General features: G+C 32.8%; 2 protein-coding genes and 1 pseudogene across 2 annotated transcripts; all 3 read right to left on the reverse strand.

The window, feature by feature from the left end:
* Positions 1 to 5,934: 5,934 nt before the first annotated feature.
* LOC130810912 (uncharacterized) lies at positions 5,935 to 6,642 on the reverse strand. The gene has a single exon (XM_057677035.1). The coding sequence runs from the start codon at positions 6,640 to 6,642 to the stop codon at positions 5,935 to 5,937; it is 708 nt and encodes a 235-aa protein (XP_057533018.1).
* An 8,691-nt stretch (positions 6,643 to 15,333) lies between these two features.
* Positions 15,334 to 18,282, reverse strand: LOC130810913 (uncharacterized; annotated as a pseudogene).
* A 1,075-nt stretch (positions 18,283 to 19,357) lies between these two features.
* Positions 19,358 to 20,428, reverse strand: LOC130810914 (uncharacterized). The gene is made up of 3 exons (XM_057677036.1): positions 19,989 to 20,428; positions 19,807 to 19,940; positions 19,358 to 19,656 (listed from the first exon to the last, which is right to left on the reverse strand). Exons 1-3 carry the CDS (start codon positions 20,426 to 20,428, stop codon positions 19,358 to 19,360), a joined length of 873 nt encoding a protein of 290 aa, XP_057533019.1.
* Positions 20,429 to 20,646: the final 218 nt, after the last annotated feature.

A 20,646-nucleotide genomic window follows, 5' to 3' on the forward strand; every position in this document is an offset into this window, starting at 1 on the left:
TGGTTACATTTTTGTTTTCTTTACACAGTTGTTAAGTACCACCTCTCTTACATAGAAAGTGTGACATTTTCAAAAGCTAAAAATAAGAGAACAAATATCCCTTAATTTTTCGCTTCAGTTTTAGCAAATTCATTTCAGGTGTGTTCATAAAAGAACATTTAATATAATTAATTACTTTTTACTTTTTGTATTTAGAAAAATTATTTATAGAAAAACTTTAATTAAGAGTAAAAATTATTTTCTTTAAATAGTATAAAATTTAACAATTAATTTTGGGTTTTCTAACATAAAAAACGTCACACTTTTTTGGGACGGAAGAGTATAATATCAGTCTTAATATCTACAAATCCATATTAAAAAAGTATATAAAACATATATTAAATTTCTATATACATTGAGATAAATTATATCTGGAAGACGGTACCGTGGTGCATGTTATTCGCTGACGATATCGTATTGGTAGCGGAAACTAAAGAGGAAGTTATTAATAATTGGATGAGTGGAGAGAAGCTTTGAAAGGTAAAGGGTTGCGCATTAGCCGTATGAAACCTGAATATTTGCGTTGTGATTTTAGTGGGACATCGCCAATTGGTGAGCCAGTTGTGTTTATTGGTAAAGAAGTGGTTACTAGTACGACGAAGTACATATATTTGGGATCAATCATTCAGAGGGATGGAGAGATTGACGGAGATGTCAATCATCGAATACATGCAAATTGGCTCAAGTGGCGAGCAGCAACCGCGGTACTATGTGATAGGAAGTTTCCCTAATAAGTTAAAAGGTAAATTTTACAGGGTGGCAATCAGACCTGCTTTGCTATACGGGACCGAATGTTGGCCTGTAAAGAAGATTTTTGAACATAAGATGGAAGTTACAGAAATGCGTATACTGAGGTGGATGTGCGGGCACATATTGATGGATTGAATAAGAGTTTAGAGACAAACTAGGGGTTGCCCCTATTTCTGCAAAAATGCGCGAAAATAAATTGAGGTGGTTTGGACATGTGCAAAAAAAGATTTTCAACGCCCCATGAGTAGGATAGAGAGCATCATAGTAGAGGATAAGAGGAGTCGAGGAAGACCCAAGAGAACTTGGGATGAGCAAATAAAAGTTGACTTGCATGAATTAAACCTCTCTAGGGACCTGACCAGAGATAGGGGTAGGTGGAGGCGCCTTATCCATGTTTTAGACTACTGATTCTCCCTTCGCTTACTTGTCGGTGTTCTTGTTCTCTGGCTTTTATTTGTTACTATTACGATTATTATTATTGTTTTCTTTTTTTTTAATTGTTTTTGTACTTTATTTTATCATATCCATATGCATTCTATTTATATTTATCTTATATCTAAGGGTCACGCTTGTGTGTGATAAGATGCAGATTTGCGGAGTTCGCTTCAGTCGCACTCGGTCCCATTAGTAGCAAAATGTTATCTTATTCTTTTTCGAGTCAGGGGACTCTTTGACTGCGCTTTCCTTTATGGGTATGAGTTGCCGCCATCCTTCCCTTCCCAGACTCTGTCCATAGTTTTCTATAGATGGGATAAATTGGATATAATGATGATAATGATTGAGATGAACTATAGAATTTAATATACTCCACATGAATATATTTTAACTTTTATATATTTATGAAAAACTATATTTAAATTTCTCTTTCGTTTTATGTAATATTTTAAATATGACCTTTAATATGAAATAAAGGTTATTAAGTATAGTATGGACTATGGAGGGATCATACTAGCTGTTTTAATCGACATTTAAAATCTATGGTATTAATGGGCATTTAGAATATATTATTTTCTATCTATATAACTTTTATTATTATGAGTCTCAATTTTGCCTTTTATTATAGGTGGATCTAAAATTCTATTGGGATCATACTAGTTATCTTACATATAGAGAGGTTTATTGTTAAATACTTTTAATTTATGTATTTTTTATGATATAAAGTTTGGCTACATATTCATAAATTAAATTAGAGTTAATAATGTCTTAGATCCAAGTAAGATCTCCATCCCCATCTAAAGCTAATGACAGGCCATTAAATATATGTGCTGCCTTATTACATTTTTTAAACAAAATGATTTTTTAATCATGATTAACACGATATAATCGATCTGAACCCAAATTCAAAACAAATCATATCAATGATCACCTAAAACCAACAAAGGACGGACCCATAGTCTGATGGAACCGAATTTGACTTTAAATATAACTAACTTGGACTCTAACCAGAATGAAATAACCCCAATATAAACTAAAACCGAATGTAAACCGACCTTAAACTAAATATGCCTCGTGGTATTGAGTATTAACCCGACATAACCACGTAGTGGACTTGGACCGTAACCAAACCAACCCGAATTGAATCTTTAAGTTGGACGATAAAACTCAAAACCAAAAAAAATTATAAACCTATTAAAACCCAATCCAAAATCGGATCGAGTGAGCCCTAATATGGATTTACCTTATCGGGAAACATGTTACTAGACCCTAGGGTCAGGAGCGAATGCAAATGCAAGATTATCAGCTGACAACATTTGAGTTATATATAAAATCATATATTTAAAGATACTAATATGTGTGTTAATTAGCATCGAAAGTAGATTTTCTGTGTGGTAAAATATACCCAAATTTAAATTTATATTTTATGCATGTTTTTAAAAGGGGAATTTTCATTTATTTACACTATTTAATTTTTATTTGAATCTGCCCCGTCCTAGGAGGAGTATTTTTGTTAACATTGAGGAACACACGTAATTATATTCAAACCTTAGAGATGGAGAAATTAATTTCTTAATTAGTGGCCAGCATAACGTACAACACAACTTGTTCAAATTACTTAATTATTTAATAATAATTCTTTATTATTCTTGAATACTCTTATCATTTTATTCATATAACATCTTACCTAACCCTTATTTCTACAAAGATCATCCCTTTTACTCATTTCTTCCTTTTAAGGTTAGGTGGTAGCATTACATGATATGATATGATGCCTCATTACTTAATAATTTAATCACTTGTACTCAAATTATCATATTAATTAGTCAAAAGTATTCCAATACGAAAGATAAGGTACCCTTTTTGGGCTTAATTCACCAAATTAACTTTATTAGAATATAATTAATATCCCCTTTTAAAAATTAGAAATGGAATATATTAATTGATGTGCCATTATTTAACCATTTACACATGTCCAAAGATAACCAGGAAAAATGAAGAAAAAAGGAGATTAAGGCATAATCAAATTATTGCCGACATTTATTGGTATTTTCCTTTTCTTGCAGTATGTTTTTAAGTAGGGTTGGCGTGAAATATTACTTCATCTCTCTTTATCTTCCTTTTTTTTATTATCACAAATTCTTAAATAAGAGAGTCTCATGGTGAGATCAATTTTATTAGTCAGTCATATATATATTTAGTGTATTAAAATGATCGCTTATAATAATTCTAAAGTGATCTGTTATAGAAATTGACTAATAATATGAGTTCGTCTCAAGGTGAGACGATTTAATACAAGACGATTTGGTTAGTTATTCATGTTAATAAGTTGCATTTATTATAAACTCTTCATATTTGCTATTATTGTTTCATTTAGTTTTTGCACGTTTGTTATTGAATATATTTAATCATAAATATCTTATATTGTGTTTAATTTAAAGTTATAAAAAATTAATATTAAATAAAATTTATGTCAAAATAAATTTAAAAAGATTTCACTTGACTATATTTTATTTTATAGATTAGACATAAAATATAAATTAAGAGTAATTGATAAATAATACTCCCTCCTATTCTTCTTATGTGTCCCATTTCCTTTTTAGGGTCAAGTCATACTAATTGTCTCATTTTCATTTTTAGTATTGTTTTTTTTTACCATTATACCCTTAGAAGTTTATTCTATTCTCAATTATATCCTCTATTACCCATACTAATTTTCCCCCTTATAATTAAATCAACAACATCTAAAACCTAATTAACACACCCTCCCATTAATCATTCCCTCCCTCTTTAACCCTAAATATACCCATTTCCATTTGATTTTTCGTCTACTTCATATCAGAACCTTAGATTTGAGTTTTTTTGTTCTTCATCTCTTTGTTCTTTAAGAACCCTAGATCTGGGTGAACGTCTTCTTTATATCGCACTAGTGTTCTTCTCCCTCTTCTTTTGTGCTTTCGTGTTCTTCTATCTCTTCTCATGGAAAATCGTAAGTCTCCTCTACAATCACCCCTGAAGAACCCTAAGTCGCCTTTGAACTCACCCCTGAAGAACAAGAACTCGCCATTGAAATCACCCCTGAAAAACCCTAACTCGCCTAGTTCTTCACATCTGAGAATCCCCAAATCCCCTTACAAATCAGGTTCTAAGATTGAGTTTAAGGGTTTAATGATGGAAACCCTAGATCTGGGCTGTCATTGTTTGAGGATGAATATTTTGATTATTATGATGACTCAACTTCTGTTGAGACTGATCCTAAATGGGGAAGACAACTTGACTCTGAGGGTGAACCCATTTACACACCTGAGCCTGAAATGTATCTTGATCATGAATATTCTTCTGCTGATGCTGCATTTTTGAATATTAATTGTGAAGAAGAGGATTGGCTTGATAAGCTTGGTCCTTTTTCAAGTGAGTTTATATTCTTGTGGGTGCATGTTAGTATTGACTGATGATGATTGTTTATTAAGTCGTTTTTTTGATGCATTTTTTCCTTTGCTCTATGAACTTCGAGTGAGAGCAATATCTAGCCACCGAAAATCAAATATACGGGGTTTGGATTGTTTTCCAACATTTTAAGCGCAGAAACGTTTGATTTCAACTCAATGATTGAAAAAAAATTGTCTAATTTACCTGAGAGTACTACAAACAACCAATTTTTTCATTTATCTATATATGAATACAAATGTTTCATTTTAAACAACATAAACATTTTACATTGTTGTTTAGATCTGAAACATCCCATGTTTAAGATCCCAAAAATATGTCCAAAATCAAAAGGAGTCTCATTTGAAACTTGTTACTGTGTTTGTGTGCTGTTGTTCATCAGTTTCTGTGTTGTTGGTTTTCCATTGCTACTCCTAAAAGTAACTAATGTTTGAAATGTTCACATTGTCTGTTGTTGTACTGTTGTTAGTTGTGCATACACCCAAAAATAAGTGATGTTCTGTTATATGGCCCAAAAGTAAGATCACCCCTTCATCATTCTTGTTGTTGACCTTCTTGATCAGTCAGCTGGCTTGTTGTCCCCATGTGAATGTTTTCATTGACTTGCACAATTCCTTGTTTAATGCCCCCTGCATAATTAATCAGTTCCACTAACTGATTCATTGTTATTGAACTTAGTTTTGTGAATAAATGTTGAAGTGAATCAACAACCAATTGTTTATCAATACCGAGGTAATCTGGTAAAGTGTCTTCCCTTGTTGCCTTTGTTTTGTTCATGTGAGGAATGAGATAGTCGAATCCTCCTTGTCTTTTCATCACCTCTATCAAACATGCTTGTAATGTGATGAATACAAACTTAAGACACTGTGGACTTAGATTCTCAAAAGCATTATTCACAGCCCTAAGTAACTGTGTTACATTATAAGCAGCTTTTTGATACTGTAAAGCTTGAATGGATCTAAAAAAACCTAAATCTAGTACATTCATGTCAGGGGAATTTGATGGTTGTTGAAATATTTGAATGTAGAACCCATCTTTCATTGCCTCTTCTAAAAATTCTTTGTCATTATGTGCTATATGTGGTTTGGCATTGTCTTGTTGAATGTAAATATGCTTTGACAATCCTTCAGGCCATTTTGCTCTTATGGTTGGCAGCACATTAGTGATAAGCATTGCTCTAATGTGTTCTTTCATGATTGATTGTATTGGTTTTGTTTCCAACTCCCCCCTTTTCCTGTTCTTAAAGCTTCTTTTTGCTGGCTCCTATGTAATAAATGGCCAAATGCCTATCTTACCATAAAAAAAAACATCACCATCAATTGTAAATATTGGCTTTGCAACAGCACACATAAACATGATTTTTGGAATAAACCTCTTTGATTGACACTCTCTATGTGGTTCTACTTCACCCGGAGCTAGATAATAAGTTTGTGTCTCTCGGGTTAGATAAAAGTGTTTTTCATCTATGTGAACAACGTTAGTGTATGGCTTAAACTTTAATGCATCATTATGTTCATCATATTTACATTTAGATAACGCAAAACTTAACCTGTGTAGCTTGTTATTCTCATTCAAAGTTGGTTTGATTGCGTTTGTGTGCTTCCTTATGACTCTGCTCTTCTTCCATCTACATATTATGGTCTGTGACACCTCCATCTGCTTAGCAATTGAATGTTGAGTACATTTGAGTTCATATTTGATGGCCTTAAATTTTTCTTCATCAAATTCGATTTTGTTTGGCGCATCTCTTCCTACTCTCTTGCTGTTGAGGTTAATACCTGTGTTGTTATTCTTGATTTGCTTCTTCACTTCATTCCACAATCGTGTGATTGTTTTCCTACACACTTGAAACTTAGTGGCAAGTGCATTGATTATGCCTAGCACTGGTTTGCCCTTTTTATTTAATGCTGAAAGTAGCCTTTGCATTATTTGCGTTGTTTGTTGTGTAGTTAGGTTTTTTGAAGGAGCCATTTTTTTTGGTTGGATGTGTAATCAATGACTTATGTTTGGTGTATTTATTGCCTCTGATGTGGTCTGTTGTGCTGAGAATTATGTTTTTGCGCCTAAATTAATTTATGAAATGTTGTGGTGTGTTTGTACTTCATGCTACTGTGTTGGCGCCAACATTTCATTTTGGGTTATTTCATCTTATTGGCGGCAGTTTCTGATTCACTTTAATTTGATAAAATTGATAAGAAAAGTATTTTTTACACACCAATTTATCAAGAAATCAACCAACCCCATCAAAAAAAAACGTTTTGGATTGGATGGGAATGAATGAAGAAATACTAAGTCGTCCCATATCAAATCTAGACTTTTGGTTTTTCTCCGAATTTCTCTTCTTTTATAATGCATATAAAATGAAACCTTGGTTTATACCAATAAATTTTCTTTTTTCAAATTCGAATGTAAGTGAAAATTTTAGTGAAAATAAAAACATTAATTTTTGGACATGTTAATTTGGGTTTCTAAAATATTTTGGGTACTGTAATGAAAATTTAGTTGAAAATTTGGTTCTTTACAAATCGGTGGCTATTTATGAAATTAATAATGCGTCATTTTTGGTAATTTTGAAAAACTGAAGTCAATGATTGCAAAAAAATCCGCACTCACATGATCAGTGACGACTGCAACTACACCGAGGCCGTCGAAGAATTGAGAAGGCTAGCTCAGATACCGTAATGCTTCTATGTAATTTAATTTAGTACTCGGAAAAATTTATGTATTTCGAACGATTATTGTACAAGTAGGACTTATTGATGTAATTTCAGTTTTAAGTAGACGGGCGATGTAATTTTAGTGTTGAACTGAAAAAATTTTCCGACTATTGATGTTAAAAAAATTCAGCTCTTAGATTTGGTTAAAAAGTCCTGGAAATTGGTGGGAATCATTAATTTATTAATCTTTGCAATTAAAAACCCATAATACCACTCTTTCTCCTATCTTTAGGGTCCCATTTTGACTCTCCTTAAAATCCGTGAAAAGTCGAATGAGACTCTTAAAAGGAATAGGAGAGAGTATTAAAATACCAAATGGAAAAATAATGGTGAATAGATATTATTATGTATTTAACATGACATCTATATTTTTAATTTTCATTTACACATTTAACAACTTATTTTTTTTTTCTTATTTATAAGTTTTTCTCACTTACCCATAAAATACTCCTATTCTATTTGATTTGCACATCTTTCAAAGACATGTAAATATAATTGTGTAGTTGATAAGAGTATGAAATGAGATCAAGAAATAAGTAAGTGTGAGATAAAAAAGTAAATGAAATTGTGGGTGATATTAGAAATAACACATTAGATCATTATAAAAACAAAAAAAAATAAAAAGCAAGTAAGACAATTTAAAATAAAACTAAGTGTAAATTAATAACCCAACTTGTTATATGAAACAATTTTATTATAGACAGCTTTATATATGAATTAAATGAATCAATTAATATAAATTATAAGAATATAGACTTTTTATTTTAAGATTATTTATTAAAAGAGAATATCTGAATAATTGATATTTTAATTATTTTTTGCTTTATTTGTACAAAAATTTGTACTTGGACCTAATTTCGTGGGGGTAGAAACAAGAGAGGGAGAGTTTGACACATTTTTTATTGAAAATTTTCAAGAAAGAAAGATGGTAGCCGGTAGGTAGGTGGGGTCGACTTTGGAGGTCGACCCAATTTTCCACTGAAATTCCTTGTTGTAATTCGTAGTAATTGTCAATCAATATTGAAGGATCTTTTTTAAGCTTAATTGTGTAATTCGAGCAAATTTCAAAATTAGCAAACAAGATATCATTATAACGTCATAAAACATATAGTGCACTTTGAACCACTATTTTTTGTCTTGGTGTCTTATTTGATACTATTATACTTAGTATTTACAAATTAAAAAGATAGTGTGGCTTGATGTATCTTGATTGCTCTAAAATTTAAATAATTAGAATTAGTGGAAAAAAGTCCTCCTTTAGATCTAATCTAATAAATAAAACAATTGTAAGTATGAAAACTAAAATGTATGTTTGAATCTAATAATAATGTGATAATAAAATTCTAATAAGGACGGAGTAGAAATGATAGATGGGTAAAATTATACGAATTTTGCATCATATTCGCCTTAAGTGAAGCGGATATGGACATGAATTTAAAGGGTAGTGGGTATGAAAAGTCCTACTCGCCATGAATAATGGGTAGGTGGTAAGTATGAGGTCTTACCTGTCTCATATTCACCCGCCCAGCCTCATACCCACCCGCCCCACCCAATATCTACTTGTCCTGTCAGCTGTCGACACTATATCTACAATTTAGTAATTTATATCAATTTTATGTATTTTATTGAATACAATCGATAAAGAATTAAGCATATTAACTTTATTTTATTGCATCATATAGTTTTAAAAAAAAATTAGATATGTAATTAAATTGGAAAGATTTATGGTTTATATAAGGTAGACTTAGAGTGAATATAAAGTGGGGTATGAACTGGGTATACCCAATTGGGCATAATGATTGGGGGTGCGTTTGAATACATATCTAGACAACTAGGAGGCGTGTGTATGAAAATTTTACCCGCTATAAATAATGGATATATAGATTGTGAATATAAAAATTTTAGGTGGATATGAATATGGGTCTGCAATGCATCCACCTACCCATAATCACCTACCCTGCGACAACTAATACCTCTAATGAGATAGTCTAGGTAAAAGTAATTTGTAATATTGATAGATCACCCTTATGTGGATGAGTGTGATAGGTTAGAGCTTTTAGGATTTTAATTTATCTTTTTTTATTTTTTTTACTTTATTATTATATATTTTGTAATTTTATGGTGATTTATAAATTATGGTGATTCATTAAGAATTTTTATACCTCTAATACTTCAACATCATTCAGTCAAAAGAACTACACAAACTTCAATGATATTTCGACAAAATTAATGAAACTTTCAAATTAAACACTATTGGCAATTTTAATTAAAATCGTGAACACTGTTGGGTTTAATTTCTTTTTGCTTCTATGAATACTATAAAACTTGAGCATTAGTAGACAATATTATGTGAAATAAAAATTCATAACAATATTTTTGATTATTTTTAAACCAAATGAAAATCATTTTAGGAAAATTTTTATGAATTAATGTATTAACTGTCAGCAATTATGATATGTTATTAAGTTGATATATAGTAGACTGATATCTTTTGTCAACAATTTAATACCTGATCTAATTATATCAACTGCTTTCTTTCCTTTAAGTAATTTCATAACCTTTATTTAAGGATAGGAGTATTTTTTAGTAATAGTAGTTTTATTTAAATAAAATTAATGATTTAAAATTTGGTTAATTTATCAAATTTAAATTTTAGGTTCAAACAATAGTATTAAATCATTAAAGGTCATTGACTCATTTCAGGTCAACAAACTTATTGGTCAGATGTCGTGTTTGGCTCGAATGACTTAGAAGTATGGTAAAACACGATTTCAGGTTTGAATTATTTTTAACTCGGTATGAGAAGTTATATTCAATCGTTTTAATCAGTTTAAAATCAGCCATTACTAATTGCTATGGATTCGTATTTGTTCGAGTTTAAATATAAATCATAAAATATACTAATAGTAAAGACATAATATTAAATAATATTTTAAAAACGCAAAAATGCACAACTGGGAGCCAAGTCCAACGATAAAGTCAATGATCTACTATCTTATAGTTAGACTAGCTAAGAATAGCAATACTTATCTTAGCTTTCAGTAGCAATAGTTGTCTAACTTGCTACCTAACTTTAGTGTTTGGCAAAAATTTTTGTCATTATATAATTTTTTATTTTATTAATTTTAAATACTTAATTTTGTATTTATGAAGTTTATAACTATTTATTCTAATATAAAAATTTCTAATTAATTACCGTGATTTGTAAATTATCAAAAAGATAAAAAAATAATAATAGAATAAAACAAAATTAAAAAGATAAATTAAACCAACCATTGTTTGTTATTGCAGGTTGCGAGAAATAAGTTAGTGATAGTGACTAAAGTAAATGACAACTACAACAACACTTCATTTTCTAATGTCGTTAAGTCATATTCATCTAAAATGATGGAAATTAAGGAGTCGAGTATACACAATTTCACCCTTATTAAAACGAATATTTAATATATCAATTTAAGTAGTTGTTAGTGGTTTATTCAAAATGCTAATTTTATATAAAAATATTATTTTTCGGTAAAATAATGTTTATTGGTGTATAAGTAACTATTTTCAAAACATGACAAATCGTTAAGTTGTAGTTGTAGAGAGTTTATGAGAGTTTAGAGAAGTGTTTAAAATGATTGTTAATATTAATCATAACATTACATTGTATTTATACTAGAAAAAAAATATCTATATTACATAGAATAATATAAATACTAAAAATAAAGATTACATGTAATATTATCTATAAATAGTTCAAATAATTATATTCTAAAGATAATCATCATATCAATAGAGTTATCTTGATTGATTTGTTGAGATTAAAATGATATGTAATTATATTCTCTATTATTCCCCCTCAAGATGAACGTTCGAAAGGGAAAGTACAATCTTGAAGAATAAGCAATAATGAGCACAAACATACTTAGAGAAGAGAGTTTATCATGATATGTTTTTAGGAGGTGGTGGTGGGAAAGCACTTGGATTTAGAAGGTTTGATGATGCTGATATAAAAAAGTAAGTTTCACAATGAGGAATGTGTTGATATCGTTTGGTTATGAAGAAAGGTCATTAGAGTGATGTATTAAAATCACTAGAATTTCTTCATCACGAAAGAAAGTAAAGGATTTTTGCTGTTGTTTGTTTTCTTTACACTCATTCAACTCAAAAGTTGAGGGTTTGAGTATAATAGAGTTTGAATCAATGAAAAAGAGAGATAAATATGAGTTTTATGAATAAAATTTGGTTTTAATCTTGGTTAGAATTATAATTTATACTAACTCCATCAAAAAGGGACATTGAACTGTTGAACAATCAATTTAGATAATGAAAATATTATTGATGGACACCATCATTTGTCAATGTTGACAACGATTTTGATGATGTAGTCATGGAGTTTAGCGGAAGCCAAAAAAAAAATAATTGTTGGTTTAGAAGTGAGATTAACACTACCACTATCGATAGGTGAGATAAGGGTTTAAACAATCATTTTTTTTTCGTGTTTGAGAGGAAATGGTTAAGTTGGGAATTTTAGACCATTATGAGAAGAATGAAAAAAGATCAAAGCACTTGATATCATGTAGAGAGTTTATGAGAGTTTAGAGAAGTATTTAAAATAATTCTTAATATTAATCACAACATTACATTGTATTTATACTAGAAAAGAAATAACTAAAATATAACATAAAATAATATAAATACTAAAAATAAAGATTACATATAATATTATCTATAAAATAATTACATTCTCAAGATAATCATCATATCAGTAAAGTTATCTTGATTGATATGTTGATATTAAAATGATATATTAGTAGTGTTCTAAATAATAGAGCTTCAAATGCTAGTAAAGAACTTGAACATTAGAACATGAAAATCATCATTGAATATAATGATCCGGTGGTTAAAAAACAAAAAAGTTTGTGTTTTATCTTTATTTTCAACATGATTTTTGGATTAAATCAATTGCTTTATTTTATATCATCTTTGACTATAATTTAATATTGCATCTCAATATAAATATTTGAGTCCGCCACTCGTATACTAATTGTTGCAAAGCCGCCAATGTTGTGAGTACGTTTGTTTTTCAACCAATAATAAAAGATGGTGATTCTAAATATGATAAACAAGCCAAATTTAGGAACCCTTTTTAATTAAGACTATCATATGCTTTATCTTATTATATACGTGTAGTGGCGATCGATTTTGTTACTTATTCTAATTACATTCAACGTATTACAAGTCTTAATTTGACGTGGTGTAAGTGAAGAAAGCTAGAATAAATATTTAACATTTGAATATGTCCATATATACAAGCTTATGATTACTCCTTTATCCCATTCATTTTGAGTCATTTAAAATAAAAACTCTCATATTATAATTTAAAATAATATAAAATAAGTGGAACAGACGTGTAAATTATTATTAGATAAAAGCTTTTTATTAGAACAAATCACGCAAGTAGAGAGAGGAAATAGACAGATTGGGGACAAATGTCATTTTTACGAAGAATGCGAATTAACATTCCATATACATCCTCTTATATGATTAACTCAACATCGACTCAAGAATCATGATTTAGTTTAGTGGTTGTGAGTTTTTCCTTTCACTTTTAAGATAGTGATTTGATTCACACCTCTAATAGGAAAGATTATTTCCTCTTCACCTTGCCCATAGAGATTCTCTGGCTCATCCCTAAATAAAAAAACTCTACATTGACTCTAAATAAAATTTTTTCCTTGGATTTTAATATTAGACATGTTTGATTGCATACGAATATGGTACAAGAGTTTAGAATATTTTTGTGAGACATTACTCTATGGATTGGATAATTGGTGTAATGATGATGTGAACAATGCGTTGATGCTAAGAGATCTTATTAATAGGCAATTGTCACAATAACTACATAGGCTTAATGAAGAGATGGTTGTAAGGGGTAGGGTGAATTGGAGTGGTAGAGATGTAGTTGTGAGGACGATGGAGTCATGAAGATTGCAAAAGAAAGCATGTTTGGACCAATGAGTAGTAGAGATGAACACTAAGTAGTTGTAAACCTCATGCCTTCTACTGGAATTTCTTTAATTGCATGCTAAACCTTACTCGCCCTCGAGTAAGTCCCAAAAGGATAAATCAACCAATCCCAAAAGTAATCCCAAAAGAATTTATCAACCAAAAGAATTTTAAGCTTCAAAAAGAAATGGCACTCTCATGAAAAACTTACAAAGAATCCTTGAAATACTTGTGCCTCGTTGTTGTTTCCTTCTTGCATGAGTAGAGAGTTTCAATATGTGCTTGAACTGGAGATGTTGGTGTTCTTTCTTCCTCTCTTTTCTTTTATCTCTCAATTCATTTTGCCTAGGTGCCCTTTCGGGTTTTCACCTAGCCACTCTTTTTACCTCATTTTCTCTCTATTCTTTTACCCCCTAACTTTTGCCTAGGTGCCCTCCCTTGTGGGTTTTCACCTAACGGGGATTTCATTCTTTTTTTTCTTTCTTTTTTCTTTTTTTTTTTATAACAATGATTGAAAAGAAAAAGTACTAGAAAACTTGAATATGTACACATCCTCCCCCACAGTAATTTGGAGCATTGTCCTCAATGATTCCTGCTATGTGCCCTCCTTAAGGCACGTTGCTCCCTTCGCCTTACAAGATTCGCTTGGATGGAGGGTGTTGGGTCTGTGTATGATGGATGTTGAGACACAAAGAAGTTATTCATGGCGAAAACCATGTTGAACATCGAATACATTGTGTCCTTCAAATAATCACCTTGGTGTTGTAGCTCATTGAGTTGAGCCCCAAATGCAAGTTGTGCATTCTCCATGTAAGCCATCTTGGTTTCCATACTTGCATAGAAATCTTGGGGTTGCTGTGGAATTGGAGGGTCGGGTGCTACAATTCTCCCATATTCCTCTTCAACACCGGCTCTATAGTGCTCATCCGGCGGTAGGTAAAGTTGGGCAGGGGTTGTATGCTCTGTAATCATTGTGCGTTCTTGAGGGAGAACCATGTATTTGATATTATTTGCCCCATAAAGCCAAACATATGAATCTTCTACAGGTGGACTCCTCAACATGAATGCCCTCTTTAATGCATCGAGGTTATAAAGGTAGGAAGGGAAATGATCATAGTCATTTGGGGTTCCTAAGGGTTTTAAAATTCTATTTCCATCTTCATCTATAGGGACCTCAGTGCCTAGATGTGATGCTAACACGGTGACCATCCCTCCCATACTGATTTTTCCTTTGTCCTTCTTGCCCAAGTCAATGCAATTTGAAACCCAAATATTTACCCAATTTAGACATCCTACCCTTGGGGTATCATTGCCCACAAACATTTTAAGTCAAACTTAGGTATGTTTGTAGGTTCCCCATGACAAAAGATTGTTGCACTAAGCAACCGGTTGATAAATCTTAGTGCTGGATGAGGTATATGGATGTTTTGCATTTGTTGTTCCATCTTTGACCATGAGTTATGTGACCCCAAATATGCCCTCATTGTATCCTTCACAAGTATTAAAGCTAGGGTCATACTCATAATTCCACCCAAAAGCTTCTTTCACTTCCTCAAAATACATGGTATATTCTTCATCATTTAAGTGAAAAGTGATGAAAGGACCTTCCTCTTCTTCTCCCTTTTCCAAAGTTGAGAGAAATTCTAGAGTGTACCTTAGGTAGGTTGGGGCACCCACTTAAAGGAAATTGGTTAAACCCACTTTCCCAAGCAATTGTTCAATGGGTTCCATCAAACCTAAGGTTTCTAGACTTTGTATGCAAGCAAACTTTGTCTCTAAGATTTGTCTATTCCCCGAATCAAGTCTCCCCCATCGTATTTTGGCATTTTCATCAAGGTTTAGATGCCCTAAGGAGTTGATTCTAGGGACATTTGGGTTTGATGTGGAAGCACCTCTTCTTCTTTTAGAAGCCATTGTTTTCAATACTTCAAGAAATTTCACTTCTACTCCCTCTCTAAGCACAACAATCACCAATTCCCAATTGAATCTCAAAAATCACCACAATGTTACTTACCACTACTAAAAATTCTCAAAAATATAACAACAATTATCAACAAAAAATTATAAAGATGAAAAAGAACAAGGTAGGAAATGGATTATACCACAATGTGTTGAAGATTTCCTCCAAATAAGTTTCTTGTTGATGTTTGTTGTGACCCAAGAGTTTCTTAGTTGATAAATTTCAAGCTATATTTTCAATTTTACCCAATGATTCATCAAACAAAGATTCCCAAAATTTTCTAGGGTTTAATAAAAAACATGAAAAGTAGTTGAATTTCTAATTTTTTTATGGATTTTTTGTTGTTGGATTGTAGTTTTACTTCTTGGAATGATGATTTTTAAGTAGGAATGAAAGAATGTGAGGAGGATTTAAGTGAAGAAGAAGGGTTTGAGAGAGAAGGAATGGTTGGTTTCGAAAAGGGAAGTAAAAGATTGAGGAAGAAGATGGAATTTTTCGGGTATGTATGGGTGGGCAGCAGGTACTCCGCGGGGTAGAACTACGCATGGCGCGGATCTGGATCAGGAAGCTCTCCGCGTGCCGCGGAGATATGGGCGAGCCGCGAAGTTAGGTCTGTCTGCTTCCAAATTTGTTCTTCACGATTTTTTGTTTTTTCCGATTTTTTTTATAACATACCCTATATTCGAATGGTCTCCTAGCTTGCTCCAATGCATCGGTTACCTGTAAAAATAAAACAAGAAAATAAAATAAAATGTGTGATGTAAAGAAAATCAAACTAAACACAATAATGAAATTAACACAAACATAAACTCGGGTTGCCTCTCGAGAAGTCCATATATTTAATGTCGTTGGCACGACTTAGTGCTTCCGATGCCTCAGTACACCGGATCCTCTAAGCTTTGTTCTTCCACATCTTTCGGCTGAAAACCTTCATAGTATGGCTTCAATCTTTGCCCATCTACCTTGAAGATTTTAGAACTTTCTTCCCTTTGAATTTCCACAGCTCCATGTGGAAACACTTTGACAACTATGAATGGTCCTATCCAACGGGACCTCAGCTTTCCTAGAAATAAACGAAGACAGGATTGGAATAGAAGAAACTTTTGACCAACTTCAAAGGTCTTCCTACTTATCATCTTATCATGCCAAGCCTTAGTCTTTGCTTTGTAGATTTCAGCATTCTCATAAGCCTCATTTCTAATTTCTTCCAACTCTTGTAATTGTAATTTTCTATGCAAACCGGACTCTTTTAAGCTCATGTTGACACACTTTACGGCCCAATACGCCTTATGTTCTAACTCAACAAGTAAGTGACAGGCTTTCCCGAAAACAAGACGGTATGGTGACATTCCAATTGGTGTTTTGTAGGCTGTCCTGTATGCCCATAGTGTATCATCCAACCTTAAACTCCAATCTTTTCAATTCAGATTGACTGCCTTTTCCAAGATGGACTTGATTTCTCTATTTGATACTTCTGCTTGCCCATTTGTTTGTGGATGGTAAGCGGTGGATATCTTGTGTGTCACATGATATTTCTTTAATAAAGCCCCAATGGTTCGGTTGCAAAAATGAGTTCCCTTATCACTTATCAAAGCTCTTGGAATTCCAAACCTAGAAAAGATGTTAGCTTTGATAAAATCTGCAACAACTCTAGAATCATCAGTTCGGGTGGCCTTTGCTTCCACCCATTTCGAGACATAATCAACAGCTACTAATATATAAATAAAACCAAAACAGTTGGAAAATGGTCCCATAAAAATCGATGCCCCAAACCTCAAAGATTTCACAATATAAAAGAGGTTGTTGTGGCATCCCATTCCTTTGAGAAATATTCCCTACTCTTTGACACTTATCACATGACTTACAAAAGTAGTAAGCGTCTCTATTCAAACTAGGCCAATAAAATTCACAGTCCACAATTTTCCTTGCTGTCCTCCTAGGTCCGAAATGGCCTCCACAAGCATATGAATGACAAAATTTTAAAATTGATATTACCTCACCGTCAAGGACACACCTCCGTATGATTTGATCCGCACACTGTTTTCATAGGTATGGATCGTCCCAAATGTAGTGTTTTGCGTCACTTCTTAGCTTGTCTTTTTGTGATTTTTGTGAAATCTGTGGGAAACCTGCTAGACACAAGGAAATTTACAACATTAGCATACCATGGATGATAAGCCTTGACTGCGAACAGTTGCTCATCTGAAATTCTTCATGAATGTTATATTTCAATGAGACATCTTTGTTTGAATGCATGCTTTCATGTGGTGTGATTTTGCTCAAATGATCTGCTACCACGTTTTATGTGCCTTTTTTGTCTTTTACTTCCAAATCAAATTCACTTAACAAAAGAATCCATCTTATTAATCTTGGCTTTGCCTCTTTCTTTGTCATCAATTGACGTAGGGCTGCATGGTCAGTATATACAATAACCTTTGTACCAAGCAAATAAGATCTAAAATTTTCTAATGAAAATACTACCGCCAACAACTCTTTTTGAGTGGTTGAATAGTTGTGTTGAGCCTCATTCAAGGTCATTGACGCGTAATATATATCATATGGAATCCTTCCTATTCTTTGTCCTAGCACGGCCCCAATAGCGTAGTCTCTTGCGTCACACATAATCTCAAATGGAAGTGACCAAATTGGGGGTTGAATGATTGGAGCTGATATGAGTTTATTCTTTAGCGTATCAAACGCCTTCTTGCAACTTTCATCAAAAATGAACTCTATATCCTTTTGTAACAACCTGCATAATGGAACTGCAATCTTGAAGAAGCCTTCAATAAACCTACGATAGAAACCTGCATGACCAAGAAAAGATCGTATTTCTCGAACATTAGTGGGATAGGGTAAAGATTGTATGATGTCAATTTTTGCCTTATCTACCTCGATACCCTTTGCAGACACTACATAACCTAGCACAATTTCTTATTCAATCATAAAATGGCATTTTTCCGAGTTTATCACGAGATTAATTAGTGTCTATGCATCTCCTAAGTACTAACGCAAGATGATTCAAACATTCATCAAATGTGTCTCCATGGATTGTGAAGTCATCCATGAAAACTTCCACAAAGTTTTCTATAAATTCAGAAAAGATACTCACCATACACCTTTGGAATGTAGCAGGTGCACTACAAAGTCCAAAAGGCATGCGCCTATAAGCAAATGTGCCGAATGGGCATGTGAATGTTGCCTTTTCTTGATCTTCTAGAGCAATAGGTACCTGCAAATAACCTGAATATCCATCTAAGAAACAATAAAATGCGTGACTAGCAAGCCTTTCTAGCATTTGATTGATAAAAGGCAATGGAAAGTGGTCTTTCCTAGTCACCGCATTTAGCCTACGGTAATAATTGCATACACGCTATCCATTTTGAATGCATGTTGGAACCAACTCACCATTTTGGTTCTTCACTACAGTAACACCAATTTTCTTTGGCACCACTTGAGTAGGACTTACCCATTTACTCTCAGAAATTGGATAAATAATACCTGCTTGTAGTAATTTCATAATTTCAGCTTTCACTACCTCCATCATTGGTGGGTTCAACCTTCTTTGGGGTTGTCTTACTGGCTTGGCATCATTTTCCAACAAAATTCGATGCATGGTAGTAGGGCTTATGCCCTTGATGTCTGCAATTGACCATTCCATGGCCTCCTTATGTTGCTTTAGGACTTCAACCAACTTGTTCTCTTTCTCTCTTGTCAGCTTGCTTGAAATAATTAATGGCAAGGTCTTATTCTCCCCAAGGAATACATACTTCAGATGTTCGGGTAATGGCTTAAATTCTACCTTGGGTGCCTGCAAAACAGAGAGTAACAAATTCTCCTTGGGTGTGGTTAGTGGTAATGGCTCTAAATGAGAAGGAAGAAGTAGAAGTTGTTCTTGCTTCTTCAAATCTTGCAAAACTTCCTGCAATTCAGCACTCAAAACATATTCCTCATTATTTTCATTCAAATCATGCTCAATGGACAACTTGAGTTTATCTTGGCCATCTATATCAAACATATCTTAACTAGATTTATCAACTAAATCAATAGCAAAACAAGAATGGTCCTCAGGCGGAAATTTCATAGAGTCATAAATGTCAAACTCTACCTTACTGCCATCAAATTCCATGGTAAGTGATATGGTATCTACATCAATCTTAGTCTTGGCAGTTTTCATGAAAGGTCTACCTAGCAAGATAGGTGTTGCATGTTTATCATGTTCCATATCTAAAACATAAAAATCGGCAGGAAATATAAGATCCCCTACTTTAACTAAGACATCCTCTACTATTCCCTTAGGATATGCATTAGACCTGTCAGCTAATTGTATCACAACACTTGTTTCATGCAATGTACCAAGTTTCAAAGACTTATATAGTGAATATGGAATTACATTGATTGATGCCCCTAAGTCTTACATGGCTTTTTAAGATGTAAGCTCACCTATAATGCAAGGGACAATGAACATACCTAGATCTCCACATTTAGGCGGTAACTTTCTTTGAAATATGGCTGAAATGTGCTCACTCATCTTCACCTTTTGAATTCCCTTTAATCTTTGCTTTCTCTTTGCCGTACAAAGTTCTTTAAGGAATTTGACATATCTTGGAATTTACTTCAAAGCATCTAAGAGAGGGATGTTTACTTCACACTTCTTGAAAACCTCATAGATGTCCTTGTCAGCTTCATGCTTTTTCCTTTCCTTTAATGCCACTGGAAAAGGTGGAACCGCTTCATATTGTGGTAAAGGTGCAGTTGTAACATTCTTCTCTTCTTGTGACAGGGGTGCTTGATCTTTTGAAGATGAAGGTTGATGCACAACAGTTTCTTCTTGGAGTTCTTTATCTCTTGCTATGGTTCTCTCATTACCTTGCAACTCTATTTCACTTCTAAGAGTCATCGCACTAGCATTCATCCTTGGATTTGGTTCTGTTTGTGATGGCAACTTTTCTGAATCTCTAGCCTCTGATTTGCTAACTGCTTCTGAGATTTGACCCATTTGTCTTTCAATGTTCTTGATGCTGGAACGAGTCTCGTCTTGGAATTGAATCATGTTCTTTGTTAGAGTATTCAACATTTCTTCGGTGGACATATTGGAGTTCGAACTTGATCCTTGACCGTGATGTGGGGGTTTAGGATAGGATTGTTGTTGTGGCTTGAAGAATGATTGTTGTTGATGATGTTATTGATTCCCTGATGGATTCCTATACTTGAGATTTGAATGTTCTCTCCACCCTGGATTGTATGCATTGGAAAACAGATCATTTCTTTTCTGAAACCCTTGATTTTGAAAACCAATTGCACTAACTT

The sequence above is a fragment of the Amaranthus tricolor genome, chromosome 4 (genome assembly GCF_026212465.1).
Source record: "Amaranthus tricolor cultivar Red isolate AtriRed21 chromosome 4, ASM2621246v1, whole genome shotgun sequence".
Classification (NCBI taxonomy): Eukaryota; Viridiplantae; Streptophyta; class Magnoliopsida; order Caryophyllales; family Amaranthaceae; genus Amaranthus; species Amaranthus tricolor.

What these genes read in the sequence shown, in the direction of transcription:
- LOC130810914 (XM_057677036.1), bottom strand. Translation starts at nt 20,428, where the DNA reads ATGTCCACCGAAGAAATGTTGAATACTCTAACAAAGAACATGATTCAA. An exon ending in ATCTATGAGGTTTTCAAGAA is followed by an intron (nt 19,941 to 19,988) that starts GTGTGAAGTAAA and finishes GTAAATTCCAAG; the next exon opens with ATATGTCAAATTCCTTAAAG. An exon ending in GCCTAAATGTGGAGATCTAG is followed by an intron (nt 19,657 to 19,806) that starts GTATGTTCATTG and finishes TGATACAATTAG; the next exon opens with CTGACAGGTCTAATGCATAT.
- LOC130810912 (XM_057677035.1), bottom strand. Translation starts at nt 6,642, where the DNA reads ATGGCTCCTTCAAAAAACCTAACTACACAACAAACAACGCAAATAATG.